At 41.7% G+C, this 19,457-nt stretch overlaps 1 protein-coding gene across 1 annotated transcript in view; it reads left to right on the top strand.

Moving 5' to 3' along the window:
- dcc (DCC netrin 1 receptor) overlaps window positions 1-19,457 on the top strand; it is a 931,407-nt gene that overhangs the window by 316,509 nt on the left and 595,441 nt on the right. Inside the window, exons 4-5 of the mRNA XM_059643861.1 lie at window positions 5,501-5,651; window positions 8,131-8,267. Coding sequence (XP_059499844.1) covers window positions 5,501-5,651; window positions 8,131-8,267 — 288 coding nt within the window. The remainder of the gene's footprint in view (window positions 1-5,500; window positions 5,652-8,130; window positions 8,268-19,457) is intronic.

Here is a 19,457-nt window from a genome sequence, read left to right as displayed (position 1 = left end):
AGGAAAAAAATGGACTTAATGTTTTGGGTCCAGTGACCCTTCCAACTGTTTAGAAGGCGGTGACTGACTCTCACCATGAGACTTTACAGTCCATTTTGTGCAGGAATATTCAAAGTGCTTTTAGGGAGGGTGTTTCAGTTTTGACCCAGCAACGATACACCAATATAATTCTAAGCCAGGCTGGTATGTGGCTATGAGGAGGTCTCACAGGCAGTAGTGTCCCCATTATAGCATTTCAAATTGTCAATGGATTAGGATCCAGCACTAATCCCTGTCATACCTCACTCATCACAGCCTGTCAATGCAAAAATAATTTGTTTGTTACAATTCTGTTTTCAGCCCTCTGTTCACTGCTATTTGTTAGATTGCTAATGTACAGGTAATTCTCAAACTTCTTCAGGAACTCATTTTGTGGTGTATGGATTTTATTACTTAGCGTCCACAGGCAGAGAAGTTTGTCGAGGTAAAAGCAAAGTACTGTGGATATCAGATTTTCAATTAAAAACAGAAAGTGCTAATGAACCTCAGTAGGTCTGGGAACATCAGTGGAGAGAGAAAGCAGATTTAATGTTTGGAGTCTGGTGCGATTGTACTTTGGAACTGGAAAGACATGGAAATGGTATATTTTGACACTGTTAAAAGAGAGGAAAGTGGAGCAAACAGGACAGTTTGTGAGGAACAAAAACAACTGTTGCTGGAAAAGCTCAGCAGGTCTGGCAGCGCCTGTGAAGGAAAGATCAGAGTAAATGTGTCGGGTCTCATGACCCTTTCTCAGAACTGATGGTAGCTGAGAAACCATCACTTTATATGCAGAAAATAGGGAGGAGGATGGGGTAGGGAATAAATGATAGGACAGAGGGTAGGGAGTAAATGATTGGATAGATCGTGAGGATGCCTGGAACAAAAGACAAAGATCTGATAGTGGTGATATAGGAGAAAATGGAAAATTGATGGAAATGGAACATGGAAAGGAGAAGTAGGTCTGATCGCTTAGAAGAAAGTCAACAACACACAAACAAGAAATGACCTAGGAGATGGGGATAGTAAGAAAATTGATGCCCAAAGGTCATACACTGAAGTTCAGCATCTCAATACTGAGGCCTGGAGGTTGTAAAGTGCTGAAATAAAAAAAGTGCTCTTCCTTCAGTTTAGTTGAGCTTCATTGAAACACTGTAGCTAGGTCAAAAATATTAACATGAGACTAAGGTGTTTTATTGAAATGGCAAGGAACTGGAAGGCATGATTGTTCCCTGAGCAGAAATGTCTGCAACGCAGTCATCAAGCCTGTGTTTGGTCTTGCCAATGTGAAGGAAACTGGATTGTGAGCAGTGAATACAGCCGATTAGATTGAAACAGTACAAGTAAAATCCTGTTGCACTTGGAAGGCGTGTTTAGAGAAGGGAGGAGATGAGTGGGCAAATATGGTATCATCTGCAATTTTATAGGAAAGTGCCTAGGGGTATGAGGAAGGTTTAGGAATGGTGGAAGAGTGGACGAGGATGTTACAGAGGGAATGGTCCCTGCAGAATGCTGACAGTGGAGGGGAGGGGAAGGGAAGATGTGTTTAGTGGTATTATTATGTTGGAGGTGGGTGATATGGTGGAGGATAATTCTTTGAATGAAGACTTTTATTAGTAGAAAGTGAGTATAGATAAATGGAAACATATCCATGTGTCGTCTTGATTGGATAGTATTCTTTTATTGATATCAGAGAAAAATATTTTGGAGATCACACGGGTAGAGGACTGCAGTGCTGTCCCTGGTGATATGAACATAGAATTATACCGCACAAAATAAAAGATCAGTTGGCCCATTGTACTGGACCATGTCCAATTCCCCTGTTCCTTCCCTGTAACTCTGCACATTTTCTAAGATACATATATAAGTATATTTGTACAATTTGTAGAGATATATATGTTGACTTGACAGTTATGATTGACACTACTTTCAGATACTGCTGTACAGATCAGAACAGTTTGTTTCATAGAAATATTCTTCTCCTTCACCTCCTGCTTTTTATACTAATTATTTTACAATTCAAGATGAGCACTATTTTGAACTAAAATAATTACAGCACCGTATGTAGGGCTGAAGTGGGGCATATCACATCATGTTCACACCTTGTATACTTTGTCAATTAAATGTGCCTTTTGCTCAGTGATTAATGATGCAGTTACTAATACAGAAAGTCTCTTTAGAGTTCTGTGGTGCACCCTGAGCTGTTCATGAGAAGGATAGCATTATGTACTGCACAGAAAAGCCAAGGTCAGTATGTAGTTCACAGGCAGTAAAGTATGTAGATGTAAAAGCAAAGTACTCTGGATATCAGATTGTCAAATAAAAACAGAAAGTGCTAATGAGTCTCAGATAACAAAGTGTGGAGCTGGATGAACACAGCAGGCCAAGCAGCATCTTAGGAGCAGGAAAGCTAATGTTTTGGGCTTAGACCCTTCATCAGAAAAGGGAGAGGGGGGGAGAAGGTTCGGAAATAAATGGGGAGAAAAGGGGAGGCAGATCAAAGATGGATAGAGGAGAAGATAGGTGGAGAGGAGATTAACAAGTTAAAGAGGCAGGGATGGAGCCTGTAGAGGTGAGTGTAGGTGGGGAGCTAGGGAGGGGATAGGTCAGTCCGAGGAGGATGGACAGGTCAAGGGGGTGGGATGAGGTTAGCAGGTAGGAAATGGGGTGCAGCTTGGGGTGGGAGAAGGGGATAGTTGAGAGGAAGAACAGGTTAGGGAGGCGGGGACATGCTGGGCTGGTTTTGGGATGCGGTAGGGGGAAGCGGAGATTTTAAACCTTGTGAAATCCACATTGATACCATTGGGCTGCAGGGTTCCCAAGCGGAATATCAGTTGCTGTTCCTGCAATCTTTGGGTGACATCGTTGTGGCACTGCAGGAGGCCCAGGATGGACATGTCGTCTAAGGAATGGGAGGGGGAGTTGAAATGGTTCGTGACTGGGAGGTGCAGTTGTTTATTGTGAACCGAGCGGAGGTGTTCTGCAAAGTGGTCCCCAAGCCTATTATCTCTAATGAATCTCAGCAGGACTGGGAGCATCAACTACCTGATCTTCCAGCTTGCTGCCAATTCAGGCCCTTAAGTGATCAATTAATCACCTCTTCAAGGCCCATTCCAGTTTGGGATGCAATTATCTGAATTTTAAACAGGATAAATATCACTACCATCTGACTGGGTAAACCAGTGCAGGTTGCTCATCGGTCGTGGGGATTGTTCCTAGACGTACAGTAAGTGGCCATTCAGATTCACCCCACCTCTTCCCATAACCTTCAGGCCCAGAAGCTCCAGCTAATGCCCACCACAAAGCACTTGCCTGATACCTGGGTCCTCACAACAATGCCTGTATTTTTGGCAGCAGACACAGTATTCTCGGGTGTGTGACTTCCTCTAATTGGCCTATGAGCTTGATTTGAGAGGGAGTCCAGGTCCCATCCTCCAAACCGTCCAACTGAAGAAAAATATGGCATACTCCCTCTAAAGAGACCATGGCAGCATCTTGCTGTATTTTGAGCAAGAGAGCAAGACACACAATGAAAACGGAAGATTTGCTCAAGATTGTGAAAGTTGATTGTGATTATCTTTAAACTTAAATTTCAAAAATCAACTTGATAGTTACACTCACTCCTTAACTGGGGTTTGATTTTATCAATGTTCTTTGGAGAATTAGAGATCTGGGACTATTTGGACTGGCAGAAACATAATGCAGCAGAAACTGGGTGTCTCTCGGGACTCAAACAAGACATCCTCCTCAACAAAACAGAAAATTTCAGACAAACAGTTCTACAAGAACTGAGGAACAGCTTGATAAAAGTATGGTTGGTCTATGATTGATTGGCATTTATTCTTATTTGCCAGATGCTGGGTCAAAAGAGTAGGTGCAGCAGCAGATGATTGCTAAGGGCCGAGCAAGTTCACCTCAGGTTAATGTCTGTCTCTTTGATAATGCAGCATTCCTGCGGCATTGCACTGTGACTTTTCTTGAGAGCTCACTATTATTATTTTGAACATGACCCCAAGCAAATGTTTTAATAATACAATAAATACTTAGGTGTCCTTTTGTAGTGTTCACAAGCGATTGAGTAGAATCTATGCATGTTTTTTGACAAACACCAGTACAATGAATGTATAGAAGTTTAATCATTTGACTGGATTTTACTTTCTGCCGCCAGTGGGATTTAACCTTGGGCCTGGGAGTAGGGGACCCACACGTACAATCCAGTATGTGAGTTTTCCTCTGTCCACCCTACACCCCCATCACAATTGTACTAGTGGTTATATTTATAATGAGATACCTTCAGGGAGGTAGAACTTGAACCTGAACCTTCTAGCTCAGGTGTTGGGACACAACTGGGTTGGGATTGTTTTCGTTGGAATTCAGATGAATGAAGTGGGATTTCATAGAGACTTATAAAATTCTAACAGGACGAGACAGGGTAGATGCAAAGAAGATGTTCCTAATGGTGACCGTTTCCAGAACCAGGGGTCACAGTCTGAGGAATCGGGATAGATCACTTAAGATAGAGATGAGGAGACATTTCTTCACTCAAAGAGTGGTGAGCCTGTGGAATTCATTGCCACAGGAAGTAGTTGATGCCAAAACTGAATGTATTCAAGATGTAGCTAGATCAGCACTTGGCATGAGTGGGATAAAGGTTGTGGGGAGAAGACAGGATTAGGCTATTGAGCTGGCTAATCAAATATGATCGTGAAGAATGACAGAGCAGGCTCGAAGGGCCGAATAGCATCCTCCTGGTCCTATCTTCTAAGTTTCTATGTATGTTTCTATCACCAGGCCACATAATACCCTCATTTTAACAGTGTTCAGTGTGCCAACCAACAGTCAATCCACCAGTGGGCAATTCAATGTCTTCACTCAAGAAATTAATGTCCATTGGAGAGCCTAATTGTACCACTGTGGTCTCTCCTGCTGTGGGCTATTGGAGGGCCAGGAGTCCTGTCCTGGGCACTCCTGGGTGCCTTGGAGGACCCACCAAGGTACAACTTAATCTCCTACTCATGTTGTATATCCCTCCAATAATGACCTCTCAAACCCTAGCCTACCTACCAGCCTCAGCAGTTCCCTCAAACCTTTCTCAAGTTGTGATCCAGCGCTGAATGCTTCCTCATCATCCAGTTGTATCAGGGCACTACAGCTGGTGACAATGCTGGTAATAGAGTGCTACCAGCATCTGGTTGGCTAACAGCTGTTGGAGGTAGGATGTCCTGCCCCTGAGGACAGACGTCCTGCTTTCAGTTTAATATTTGACAGTTAGTTAGCCATTCAAAGACATTCTTCTGCTGGCTGGACTCCTCTCTGACCTCTCATCTAGGGTGTACACTTGACGGGATGCATTGCTAGGACTATGTTGGCGCGTGCAATCCAATCTGTTATGTTGGGTTGTGTTAAATAGATAGAGTCTTGTATCTTTGATTCATATTACTGATTTACATGCTGATTTCTCCTTTTGTTTTAAACTTTAAAGAAGCTGGTGTACCCAGACAATTAACGTTCATTCAGCGACCCTTGAACACAGCTGTCCTGGAAGGAAGAAACGCAGTTATGGAATGTTGTGTGTCTGGATTCCCAACTCCTACAGTCACATGGAAGAAAGGGGATGAGCCTCTTCAGACCAGGTAATCTTGTCCATTATTTGCCTCTTGGAGCCCCCAGCTCGTCAGTGAATGAAAACTGCTGAGATCTGTCCAAAACAAAGAAAATTGAGGCTGTGATAACAAAGTGTGGAGCTGGATGAACACAGCAGGCTAAGCAGCATCTCAGGAGCACATCAGCTTTTGTGCTCCTGAGATGCTGCTTGGCCTGCTGTGTTCATCCAGCTCCACACTTTGTTACCTTGGATTCTCCAGCATCTGCAGTTCCCATTATCACTGATACAAAATTGAGGTTGTGTTGTATTTTACATTTTAGTGGTTCTGTCCACATTAAATAAAGTAAAAGACAGCTTCTTTTCAAAGAGCTTGCTATATTGAGTTAACTGTTCATTACACTATCACCCTCAGCCACATGCTGTTTCCCGGTTTGGAGTTAGAGGTGCTATTACACATATTATCATGTTGAAAATTTCTAATTAGCCCATTGGATTCTCACAGTCAATTTCTCAAACCCTTTTAGTGTTTCTGGCAGCTATCATTACCATACACGTGAGGCATATTTCTTTGTTACTACTTGCCACCGGTTGCACTCTGAGGCACATACTGCGACACATGCAGGATATAAGCCAATTACAAAGACAATAATCACAAAACATAAAATGGACCAAATTCAAAATAAAGAGTGAAAATTTATGACTGCATCCTTGGAGAACTTGAAAATTAGAACATGATAATTGAGTATTCATCTCAACAAATGCTCCATTTGGCTATTTTGTCTTCATAATTCAGCACCTTAAGAACAGTTGTTGCAAGTGTTAGTTTGCATGTTGATAACGGTTCCCTCAGCCTCTTTCCATTTCATTTGATGTGAGTGCATACACAACGTATAGCTAACTTATCTTTAACTAATAAATGTGTAATTAGATCTTTTGTGACGCAATGGTAGTGACCCCAGGACTGGGTTCAAGTCACCCCTGCTTCAGCAGTGTATAATAATATGTTTGATTGAATTGATTAAAAATATGTCTAGGTCTAAGGTTTCAAAGAAATGCCCTGAAAAGTATTTTTCATGCTGGCCATTTTCAGTATAAATTAATTGGACAAAACCAGATTGGTCAGATGTAGATGAGCCTTTTGTAGATTCAAATACTTGATATAAGAGATGTTGTGCCAGTTTCCTGTGAACTATTTAACTGGACTGCAAATTTAGCTTTAGCTCAATAAATAAATTAAAAATAAACTTACTTGGCTCATAATATAAGCTGACATAGTACCTCTGTGAAAATAACAAACAAAGAAACTTGAAATAAGCACATGAGCTAATAGTGCCAGTTTAATGCATAGCATCACTGACAGATTTGAATTTGAAAATTGCCGGCAAGACCATGATCAAAAACCATACTCAATGTCCAGCAATTCCAATAACAGAAAGCGCTTTTGTTTTCATCATAATACTAGACAGTTGTTGCACAGAAAGGAGGTCATTCATTCCATTGCTTATCTGCTGACCTATTAAAAAGCCTAATGCAGACCTGACACTGTTTAGAGTACTCAGCTGCCAACCAACCTTACTGTCAGCTCTCCAGGACCGTTCTTTGATCTCTGAAGGAGCTTTCAAGACTGCCCCAATGTATTATTGCTGAAGGCTAGACCAATTTAATGTGATGAGCCACAGCGACCTTTCCAATGGCTTTAACCCTATGTTCCCGAGTCAGTGAATTCTTAACAAAATGAAATATGTCCTTCGTGTCAATTCTATCTGAGCCCCTCATAAGTTTAAAGCCTTCAATTAAAACCCCTCTCAGCCTCGTCTTTCAAATAAAACAATTGTATTTATTGATGCACAGGATTTGGGGATCACTGCGACTAATAGTCATCACCAAGTCCTAATCAGCCTGGTGAACATAGCATTTTATGGGGGAATACCATCAACTGATAAACTGATCTAATCATATGCTTTCTTTTCCAGCATGTCGCTAAAAAACCCTTAGATTCTTTCTCTATGTGTTGTCTCTTCCCTTTCTGAAGTTTTGTTTGACTGCACTTTCATTTGTTGATGATCCTTATGCTAAAGAGATCTTGTCAGACTTATTTATTTCACAAGTTTCTAAATTCCCTACATGCCAGAGAAACCTAACCAATTTATCAAATCCCATCATCATCATAAGAAGCGTTAGAAGAAAGAATTTCTGCTCCCAAATTTATGTTGCCACTGCTGGTGAACTGAAGCCAAATCCCACAATTCCAAAAACACATCTCTTCCTCTTAAGGAGGAATCATGGAGTCAGCAGAACATCTGGCCATGCGTGTAGTATGCAAAATCTGAACTTTGTTATTCAATAGACTCCTTGTTTTCAACCCTCAGAGAGTCAGCACATTACACTTAGACATTCACTTCTTTGATACTGAAGGTCAAGTTCATTCTTTTTGTGAAAACAATTGTATATCTCTCGGAAGATCTGCTCTTCAATACCAACCAGCAGACAATTATAATTTTTTTCAGGTCCAGAAAGTACTCAATACTGGCTGGAAGCAACTTGCTCATCAAAAGCGTAACTCAGCAAGATGCCGGGCTTTATACATGTTTTGCCAGCTCTGAGAATAAGACAGTCGGTGCTTCAGCGGAACTCACTGTGATGGGTATGTTTAATCTGATAATTTATCTAATAATGGAGTCACTTAGCATGCCACACAAAAAAAACACCATTAAAAATATTGAATGTTTTACACAATCATCTTGTTCAACTATGTTTCAATAATTGCTTTTACATCCATGAACCAACAGCCAGTTACATTGTGTAGCAGTTACGTCGCAGAAACTTCAGTAAGACATAATTGTGATAGTTACAAATTGTAATGACGTGCCCATTTGATCAGTAAGAAAGACCAAAATAGACTGAGATTTTCAACAGCCATATTTGGGATTTATATTTGAGACCATTGTGAGCTGATACTAAAATGAGGAAGTGGTGTTGAGTGGTTTCCACTAATGACAAGAGAAATCGTGAATAGTGTGATATTTTGAAGGATACTGTTTTTAAAAATCTGCAACCTTTATCCAAGGCATTGGTAAGTTTGATAGAGGTACTAAATCAGTGCATGTTTAAAACAACTGACAAAATGGAGCAGACAACATCTCATTTATAAATGCTTTTATTGCCTCCTTTGTTGAGTTCAAATGTTTGTGCTATTGTTTTTGCTTAAAAAAATGAAAGTTCCATAGAGTAAATCATTGTGAAATTTTGCACTGTTTGACCTGCTTGCGAAAATAATGGAGGAGGCTGAAGATCGTAAGGCCTGTATCTTAATATCGGCACTTACCATTTGCACAGGGAAAGGTGTGGGATTGTGTAGTATTTCACACATTTTTAGAAGATATTGGCCAGAAGTTGACAGATGCCCCCACTCTGTGCTGAGTTTGCTGTGTGAAACTTGATGTGCACAGGTTAGACTTGGTAAGAGCAAGTCTGAACTTTGTGGATTTATTTAGATAGCTAAGGTACCCTTTGGACAGGTAAGCTACCCCTTTGAAAATGGTGCTAGAATGCCTTTGGGAAAAAGAAAATGTTCTTTGGGGTTGTTAAGAACAGGTGTTTATCTGTGTAAAATGTACACAAACTCATTTACTGGCATTTTCATTGGAATTGATGATACATACTTAGAACTTTATATTATTTCATCTCAACAATTATCCTGAGATTTTCCCATGATGTACTGGTGAGTTTCCATTTTAGGTGTAGAGGAAGAGTGGTAGTGCACTTGGATGGCACGAGATTGCATTAAATTGACACTCGGAACAAAAACAATCCAAGGCAGTAGACAGTATGATTAGATTGGCATGGTCAAGATGTGGGCTTGAGGGGGTGTGTTACGGTGCATAGGTTGGCATAATGGGCATGAGGAAGGCATTCATTCAGTTAGACGCTTTCACAAGTGATGGTTGGTAAGCAGTGAATCACCTGCTGATTATTCCTTCCTCATAGTGAGCAAGTGCCTGTTGAAGTGGTCTGCAATCTATACTTTGTGATTAGTGAACATCAGTCTGTGCCCTTCTATTTGCTGGAAAACCAATGTATTGGTCTTTTGCATAAATGACTGTCTCTGGCAATGTTTTGTCGTGTGCAAATGTTTATTTTATGTAACTACATAATGTTAAAGGGCATGCTTTTAGAATGTAGTTTTTCATTCTCTTGTACCATTCCTATTCTTCAGTTTGCTGTAGTCTATTTGACTGATCTTAAGGCTGATATTCATGAGGCAAAGCCATAAATCCACAGTTTGATTATAAGCTCTGTGCCTGAGCAAAGTTGTTCTTTTAAATCACAACTTACCCGACTTCTGTTCTGAAGAAACCAACCCTCTTTAACTATTCTGAAGGCAGTAGCCATTCTCTGCTGCTTCAGCCTGGTATTGATGCTTCCCATCTGAGTCTTTGTGTAAGGCATTTGGCATTGGAAGAGTTAAACCATCACACCATCCCGTAATATCACCTCTGAACATTTTATCACTTGCGATTTTTTTTACTCCAGTTTATCTTGATTTAGTAAAGCTTTAGACTCACAACTGCACTGAGCTTCTTCAAAGGGGAAAATTTATATATTAGCTTCTTAACCAAGCATTTGGAGCCTTTGGTGATATAATATGTTCCATGCACCAGCATGGTATGGAACAGAAAACTAGACATTTCATTATTCAGCCGTAGATGAATAACAATCTCGTCAGTGCAGTGCACTTTGCATGCTTCAGCTATAATGCACAACATTGTAACATCTCAAAGTGGATTGATTCCCTTCATAGAATTTCTTAAGAGTTTCATCCCTTTTATTTGAATGGCTTATTTGTTATTACAATTTTGGCATCGTAGGGTTTTATGTCTGTGTTAGTATTTGATCTCACTAAGCGACCAGCTGTACCAACTCAGCATGATGCCATTAAAGGTATCACAATTCAATTAATAATCTGAGCTTCACTTTTATCGTTGAAATTGAACTGCTACATTTGGTTTAGGATCAGAAAAATAAAATACAGTTGGTGTCCTTACTGCTCATTACTATTCCGTGACTATTACTGAAAAGTACAGTATGTGAATGTTGGAAGAATATAATACCGAATCTGTCTGCAATGTAATAAATGGTTACATAATTTCAAGGGTGGATAATTGCTGCCAAGCTCATCCATAAAAATGAGTACTTGGGGTTTCCTGTACCTGTGTAATTCTATCTCAGCATATGTCAACATCTATTTGAAAAGCACCTTTATCTAGCTCTACGTTCGAAGAACACTTTCCAAGAGATTTATAAAATTTGTCACGGCATCACGTAAAGAGATTTTGGGACTGGTGATCATAAGCTTGGTTAAAGAGGAAGGTTTTAAAGAGAGTCTGTAAGGAGGAGAGGGAATCCTGGGGCTTAGGACCTGTGCAATTGAGGACACTGCCCACCAGAAGTGGAGTGAAAAAGTCAGGGTTCTGTACATGGCCAAAACTGCAGGGACCCAGAAATGCCATAGCATTACAGGGTTGGAGCAGTTTCTTGAGTTAATGATGGTGTCTCCACATACAATTTGAAATTAAGGGAAATAGTTCTAAAATTGCTTAAAATGTGTCAGGTAATGAATAGATGATGGATGAACAGGTTCAGTAACCTCAGAAAAAGATGATTGAAAACTTGAAGGGGTAAATGTTGTTTTCAGTAATTTTTTTAAAAAAAATCACTTTTCCTGTTGAAGGAGGGGAAACTGTAATAATACTTTAATACAGGCACATGCTGTGTTGATTCATGGTGTTGATAAGAGTACTCCACGTGAATTATAACATCATCATCATTCAACTGCTACACAGTGATAGAGTCATAGAGTCTTAGAGTCATACATCACAGAAACAGACCCTTCAGCCCAAATAGTCCCTGCCAACTATGTTCCCAAACTATACCAGCCCCACCAGCCTACATTTGGCCCAATTCAGCCAAGGCTTTTCTATTCATGTGCTTATCCAAATGTCTTTTAAACATTGTAACTGTACCTGTATTCACCACTTCCTCTGGCAGTTCTTTCCACACATTAACCACTCTCTGTGTAAAAAAAGAATGCCCCTCAGGTCCTTTTTAAATATTTCTCCTCTCTCCTTAATAATATGCCCCCTAGTTTTGAACTCCCCCACCTTTAGGAAAGACCTTTACTATTATCCTTATCTATGCCCCTCATGATCTAATAAATCTCTGTGAGGTCACCATCAACCTCATATGCTGCAGTGATAAACGTTCCAGCCTATCTAGCCTGTTTTTACAATGCAAACCTTCCATTCCCAGCAATATCCTGGTTAATCAAGTGCAGGGTCGGATTAAAACAAGTCAGCATGGATTTGGTAAGGGGAGGTCGTGCCTGACAAACCTGTTATAATTCTTTGAAGAGGTAACAAGTAGGTTAGACCAGGGAAACCCAGTATCTATCTATATGGATTTCCAAAAGGCGCCTCACGGGAGGCTGCTGAGTAAGGTGGGGGCCTATGGTGTTCGAGGTGAGCTACTGGCTTGGATTGAGGATTGGCTGTCTGGCAGAAGGCAGAGAGTTGGGATAAAAGGCTCTTTTTCGGAATGGCAACCAGTGACAAGTGGTGTCCCATAGGGTTCAGTGTTGGGGCCGCAGCTGTTCACTTTATATATTAATGATCTGGATGAAGGGACCGGGGGCATTCTGGCGAAGTTTGCCGATGATACGATGATAGGTGGATAGGCAGGTAGTACTGAGGAGGTGGAGAGGCTGCAGAAAGATTTAGACTGGTTAGGAGAGTGGTCCAGGAAGTTGCTGATGAAATTCAATGTGTGCAAATGCGAGGTCTTACACTTTGGAAAAAAGAATCAGGCATGGACTATTCTAAACGGTGAGAAAATTCATAAAGCCGAAGTACAAAGGGATCTGGGACTGCTAGTTCAGGATTCTCTAAAGGTTAACTTGCAGGTTGAGTCCGTGATTAAGAAAGTAAATGTAATGTTGTCATTTATCTCAAGAGAGTTGAAATATAAAAGCAGCAATGTGCTTCTGAGACTTTATAAAGCTCTAGTTAGGCCCCATTTAGAATACTGTGTCCGATTATGGGCCCCACACCTTAGGAAGGACATACTGGCACTGGAGTGTGTCCAGCGAAGATTCACATGGATGATCCCTGGAATGGTAGGCCTAACATATGATGAACGGCTAAGGATCCTGGGATTGTACTCATTAGAGTTTAGAAGGTTGAGGGGAGATCTAATAGAAACTTACAAGATAATGCGTGGCTTAGAAAGGGTGGATGCTGGGAAGTTGTTTCCATTAGGCGGGAAGATTAGGACCCGTGGGCACAGCCTTAGAATTAGAGACGGTAAATTTAAAACAGAAATGAGGAGACATTTCTTCAGCCAGAGAGTGGTGGGCCTGTGGAATTGATTGTCACGGAGCGCAGTGGAGACCAGGACATTAAATGTCTTCAAGGCAGAGAGTGATAAATTCTTGATGTCGCTAGGAATTAAGGGGTATGGGGAGAGTGCGGGTATGTGGAGTTGAAATGCCCATTAGCCATGATTAAATGGCGGAGTGGACTCAATGGGCTGAATGGCATTACTTCCACTCCTATGTCTTATGATCTTAATCTTTTCTGAATCCTCTCCAGTTTGATCATATCCTTCCTAGAACAGGGCAACCAGAACTGCACACACTACTCCAAAAGGGGCATCACCAACATTCTATACCCTGAACATGTTTAATCTTCACACATTTTATATTGGATGGTCTGTTGTTTTTACAGATTTGCCATAGCTTGAATTCTGCCCTTCTCTCCTGATACTCTCTTGAAAATTGGCAGCAGTGTATCTTCTTTTCTTATTACATTGATTGGTTTGTATTTTCACTGGGAGTCATGTCACACACTGACAAGAGCTGCACTCCTGGGTGCAAAACCTCACCAGCAAGGCCACCTGTTCTCTGTCATGACCGTTGGTACCCTGCAACAGTTCATGATGGTACAACTGCACCTGTCCTATTAATGGATCAAAGAATCACTGCAGTAAGCAAGTTGCACCCAATAGTACCTTACCAGAGTGTAGAATAAATTAAACTTTGCCATCTTGCTAAGCAACAACGATACTTGATTACTTTCAAAGATCACGAAGAAAGGAATGAACCTGGATTTATTTAACCTCTTTTGCATCCTTGGAATATCTTCAAACTACATTACTGTTAATGAATTATTGTTCAATTGTATTCATGTTTGTGCTATGTATAACCGCAGCAGAAAATTTATTTCAAGTAAACACAGTAGAAAATTATACACAGCAAGTTCTCACTAATATCATTGAAAAGAATGTCTTCACAATCTATTACTGATGAATAATTGTTTCCACCATAGAATCCCTACAATGTGGAAACAGGCCCTTCGGCCCACCAAGTCCACACAGACCTTCAGACATCCCACCCAGACCCATCCCCCTATAACACACTTAATCTACACATCCCTGAACACTACAGGCAATTTAGTGTGGCGAATCCAGCTAGCCTGCACGTCTTTGGACTGTTGGGGGGAAACTGGAACAGCTGGAGGAAACCCCACGCAAACACAGGGAGAATGTGCAAACTCCACACAGACAGTTGGACAAGCATATGGACGTACATGGAATAGTGTAGATTAGATGGGCTTGAGATCGGTATGACAGGTCGGCACAACATAGAGGGCCGAAGGGCCTGTACTGTGCTGTAATGTTCTATGTTTTATGTTCTATGTCACCTGGGGGTGGAATTGAACCCAGGTTCCTGGCGCTATGAGGCAGCAGTGCTAACCACTGAGCCACCACATCAAAAAGTCGGGACAACTCCCCTTCTCTTCTTCAGATAGAATAATGTAATCTTTTACATTCAACTAAGAAGACAGTTAGGACCACAAATTAATATCTCTTTTGAAAGACAGCACCTTCAATAAGTGAATCACGGATTCTGACATCTCAAGCAGCCTGATTGGACAGGAAGGTAGGAAGAAGGAACCAGGAGTGGCAGTGATGAAAGAGTCATTAGATAGGAGAATAAACAAATGTTTCTGTGGCAGCAGATGTGACTCCAGGATAGTGTGTTGCTTCCCTCCTGCCAGTGCCAAATATATCCCTGAGCAGTAACATGGCATCCTGAAGGGAGAGGGTAACATGACAGAAGACACGTTACACATTGATACCAATGACATAGATGGAATGAGTGATGAAATCATCCATCAAAAGTTCAGGGAGATGGTCAGTAGATTAAGAAGCTGGACCTTGAAGGTGGCAGGACAGATTAATGGGATGGGTGACAAAGCACATGGGATGCTTGCCTTTCTCAGTCGAGGCACAGGTTATAAGAGCAGAGAGGTCATGTTGGAGCTGTACAGAATTTTGCTTGGGCCAACCTGGAGGACTGTGTGCAGTTCTGGCCACCACACTAATGGAAGGAAGTGATTGTTGTGGAAGGGGTGCAGAGGAAATTCATCAGAATGGTGATCAGAGATAATGGGAACTGCAGATGCTGGAGAATCCAAGATAACAAAGTGTGGGGCTGGGTGAACACAGCAGGCCAAGCAGCATCTTAGGAGCACAAAAGCTGATGTTGTGAGCCTAGTCCCTTTAGAACATAGAAAAGTACAGCACAGTACAGGCCCTTTGGCCCACAATGTTGTGCCGTGAATAATCCTAATCCAAAAATAAAATAACCTAACCTACATTCCCCTCAATTCACTGCTGTCCATGTGCATGTCCAGCAGTTGCTTAAATGTCACTAATGACTCTGCTTCCACGACTACCACTGGCAAACTATTCCATGCGCTCACGACTCTCTGGGTGAAGAACCTCCCTCTGACGTCTCCTCTATACCTTCCTCCTAACACCTTAAAACTATGACCCCTCTTGGCAGTCAATTCTGCCCTGGGGAAATGTCTCTGGCTATCGACTCTATCCATGCCTCTCATTACCTTGTAAACCTCGATCAGGTCACCTCTCTTCTTCCTTCCCTCCAGAGAGAAAAGTCTGAGCTCAGTCAGCCTCTCCTCCTAAGACAAGCCCTCCAGCCCAGGCAGCATCCTGGTAAACCTCCTTTGCACCCTCTCTAAAGCCTTCACATCTTTCCTATAATAGGGCGACCAGAACCGGATGCAATATTCCAAGTGTGGTCTCACCAGGGTTTTGTAGAGCTGCAGCATAACCTCGCGGCTCTTAAACTCGATCCTCCTGTGAATGAAAGCCAAAACACCATGTGCTTTCTTAACAACCTTATCCACCTGGGTGGCAACTTTGAGGGAGCTGTGCACTTGAACACCAAGATCCCGCTGTTCCTCCACGTTGCCGAGAATCCTGCCTTTAATCTTATATTCAGTATTTAAGTTTGACCTTCCAAAATACATCTCTTCGCATTTATCCAGGTTGAACTCCATCTGCCATTTCTCAGCCCAGCTCTGCATACTGTCAATGTCTCGCGAAGCCTGCAATAGCCCTCGATACTATCAAGGGCACCTCCAACCTTTGTGTCATCCTTTATCAAGGGTGCCTAACCTGAAGAAGTTACCCTCCTCCCTCCGGACCAACCTCAGAGGATTGGTCTCCCACTGCAACTCTCTTGTCGTCTCTTCGGCCTTGAAACTGCTCGACCGTGTCCTGAAGCAAACCAAGTACCACAGCCACATCACCTTCCTCAGCACCTGCCTATGGAACCGGATCACCCCCAGTGGACTACAGTCTACATTCATTTTTTGATGAAGGGTCTAGGCCCGAAACGTCAGCTTTTGTGCTCCTAAGATGCTTTTTGGCCTGCGGTGTTCATCCAGCCCCCAACTTTGTTGTCTTCACCAGAATGTTGTCTGGGATGGAACATTTCAACAGTGAAGAAAGGCTGGATAAGTTTGGATCATTTTCTTTGGAGTAGAGAAGGTTCAAGGGAGACCTGCTAAAGGTTTATATAATTATGAGGGTCATGGACAGGGTGAATAGGATATGATTGTAAGGAAGCGTCACTCGACATAACTTTAGCAACTCGACGTAACTCTGATTTCTCTCCACAGATGCTGCCACATCTGCTGAGCTTTTCCAGCAATTTGTTTTTTTTTGTTTGTGAACACAATACAGCTATTCTCTTTCAATAAAGGGTGAATAACACGAGGGCATAATTTTCAAGTGAAAACTGAGGGTTATGGAGGAAATATGATTTCACACAGAGGGTGATCACAGAATCATAACAGTGTGGAAACAGGCCCTTCGGTCCAACAAGTCCAAACTGAACCTCAGAGAATCCCACCCAGACCCATTCCCCTATGACCCACCTAAGCTACACATCCCTGAAAACTACGGGCAATTTAGCATGGCCAATCCTCCTGACCTGCACATCTTTGGACTATAGGAGGAAACCAGAGCACCTAGAGGAAACCCAGCCAAACTTGGGGAGAATGTGCAAACTCCACACAGGTAATTGCCCAAGAGTGGAATCAAACCTGGATCCCTGGCACTGTGCGGTAGCATTGCTAACCACTAAGCCAACGTATCACCCCACGGGGTTATTGATAGGGGTCAGAATGCACTGCTTAACAGGGTGGTTGAGACAGGAAAGCTCACAGCCTTTAAAAAGTACTTTGATAGGCACTTGAAATAGCATAATATTCAAGGCTATGGGCCTAGTGCAGGAAAGTGAATGGTGTAGATAATAGTGTATTTTTGGTGGTGCAGACTTGGTGGACCAAAGGTCCTCTTCTGTACTGAAAGATTATATGATTTATAATGCTGCACTCCTGCCTGACTACAATAAAGTAGGCTTGAATCTAAATGGAAATAAAAACAGAAAGTGCTGGAGAAACTCAGCAGGTCTAGCAGCATCAGTGGAGAGAGAAACAAGAGTTAACCTTTTGAATCCTGTTTAAAAGGATTCAACTTATTAACTCTTGTTTCTCTCTCAGCAGGTGCTGCCAGATCTGCTGAGTTTCTCTGGCACTTTCTGTTTATATTTCAAATTTTTAGCGTCCACAGGATACTACTTCTAATTGAACTTAAGTGGACCTGGATTTCTGGAGCAAGGCTGAATATATTTCCACTGAACCAAGACTAATACATGGCATACGGATTGAAAAATAACCTACTCAAATAGGCAATGTGTCACATTACTGTAGTACAATATTCCATCGTACATTTGGGCTGAATGCCTCTGGGAAGGGAAGAGTTAAACCAAATCAAAGTTTCTGTTCCTGATGACTTTCTGTACTAGGACATTCTATTATTATAGGGGCATTGTGTTCACAGTTTCTGAAGATAGGTAGCCAAGCATTTGAGTTCAATTTTCAGAACGTTCATTGAGTTTGTTAAGATGAAGCAGTTTAGACGTGATGCAATATTCATTTGGACAAATAAGTAAAATAGCCAACTTGCAACAGATGAGAATTCTTTACTAATCCCAAAGCTTTCTGTCGAATGGAGGAGTAGGGTTGGCAGTTTTGAAATGGTCGAGTGCCCCTCCCTGACTTTATGCAGTTTTTGGTGGCAACACTCTTTGTTCTTCAATATAATAAAAAAAGAACATGGTTCTATTGAAGGGTCACCAGACACAAAATGTTAACGTTGCTTTCTGCCCACAGATGCTGCCAGACCTGCTGAGTTTCTCCAGCAATTTCTGTTTTTGCTTTGGTTCTCCAGCATCCGCTGTTCTTTGCTTAATTTTAGCCTTTCTTCCTCCCTCGGCCTGATATAGGGCAACTCCTGGTCTTCCTCCAAGAAGATGGTGGCTTATTCCCCTAGATCCTAACTCTCTCCTCCTCTGCCCACCAAACCCTGTTGATGTTTCTTATTTTGGGGGCTGGTGGTCTGTGCTGTCTCAATCACCTACCTGAATTCTCTCACCCAACGACTCTGGGCAATTGCTCATGATGCCAGAATGACCATTATCCCTTGCTCACCTTTATTTGCAGCTTAATTCAATTCCTAATTCCTAAAATCTAAAAACAAAGCCTTCTTATTTTCCCAACCACTGCATTCATAATAAGAGTTGTGGGCACCCGATAAATATCATGTTTATGCTAGTAGAAAGTTAGTTACTACTGAAACATTGTTTAATAAGATTTCTTGCTTCACTGAAAATATTAATATGAAACACTACAAGAGCTGACTTTTAAAGGAGACTTGAATTTCCAACAGTACACAACATGTAGTATCTGTAGAACTGTATCTCAGTATGTCATGATGCTTATAACACAGCAATAGGTAATTAAGTATGAATTATCCTACAACATTCCATGTACTTAGCTTTTGTGAATTGCTTGTTGAGAAATGTTGTGCCTTTTGGCTGACAGAATTATTCAAAGCTCCATCTGTCCTTCTTTTTGGGTGGACAAACTTCCGTGGCACTATTTAAAGAAGCACAAGGAAATTTTATGCAGCTGGGAGTTTGGAAGGCAAATGCATTCATTTTGAGCTGGCTAGAATAGGGATGCACTGCTGAGGTTGTATGAAGCTCTTACCAGATTACATTTGAAATATTGGGAACAGTTTTGGGCCCCATACCTAAGGAAAGATGTGCTGGCATCAGAGGGGGTCTGGAGCAGGTTCACAAAATTAACCCTAGGGATGAAGCACTTGTCATATAAGGAGCAATTGAGAACTCTGGGTCTGTACTCATTGGAGTTCAGAAGTTGAGGTGGATCTGATTGAAACTTACAAACAACTAAGACACCTGGATAACGTGGACATTAAGAAGATGTTTTCATGAGTAGGAGAGGCTAGGACCTGAGGCCACAATCCCAGATTGAAGGAACTACCCTTTAGAATGTGATGAGGAAGAATTTCTTCAGCCAGAGGGTGGTGAATCTGTGGA

Source organism: Stegostoma tigrinum, chromosome 1, assembly GCF_030684315.1.
Source record: "Stegostoma tigrinum isolate sSteTig4 chromosome 1, sSteTig4.hap1, whole genome shotgun sequence".
Taxonomy (NCBI): Eukaryota; Metazoa; Chordata; class Chondrichthyes; order Orectolobiformes; family Stegostomatidae; genus Stegostoma; species Stegostoma tigrinum.
The sequence above is the reverse complement of the archived record's forward strand: the minus strand, read 5'-3'. Positions and strand labels throughout refer to the sequence as shown.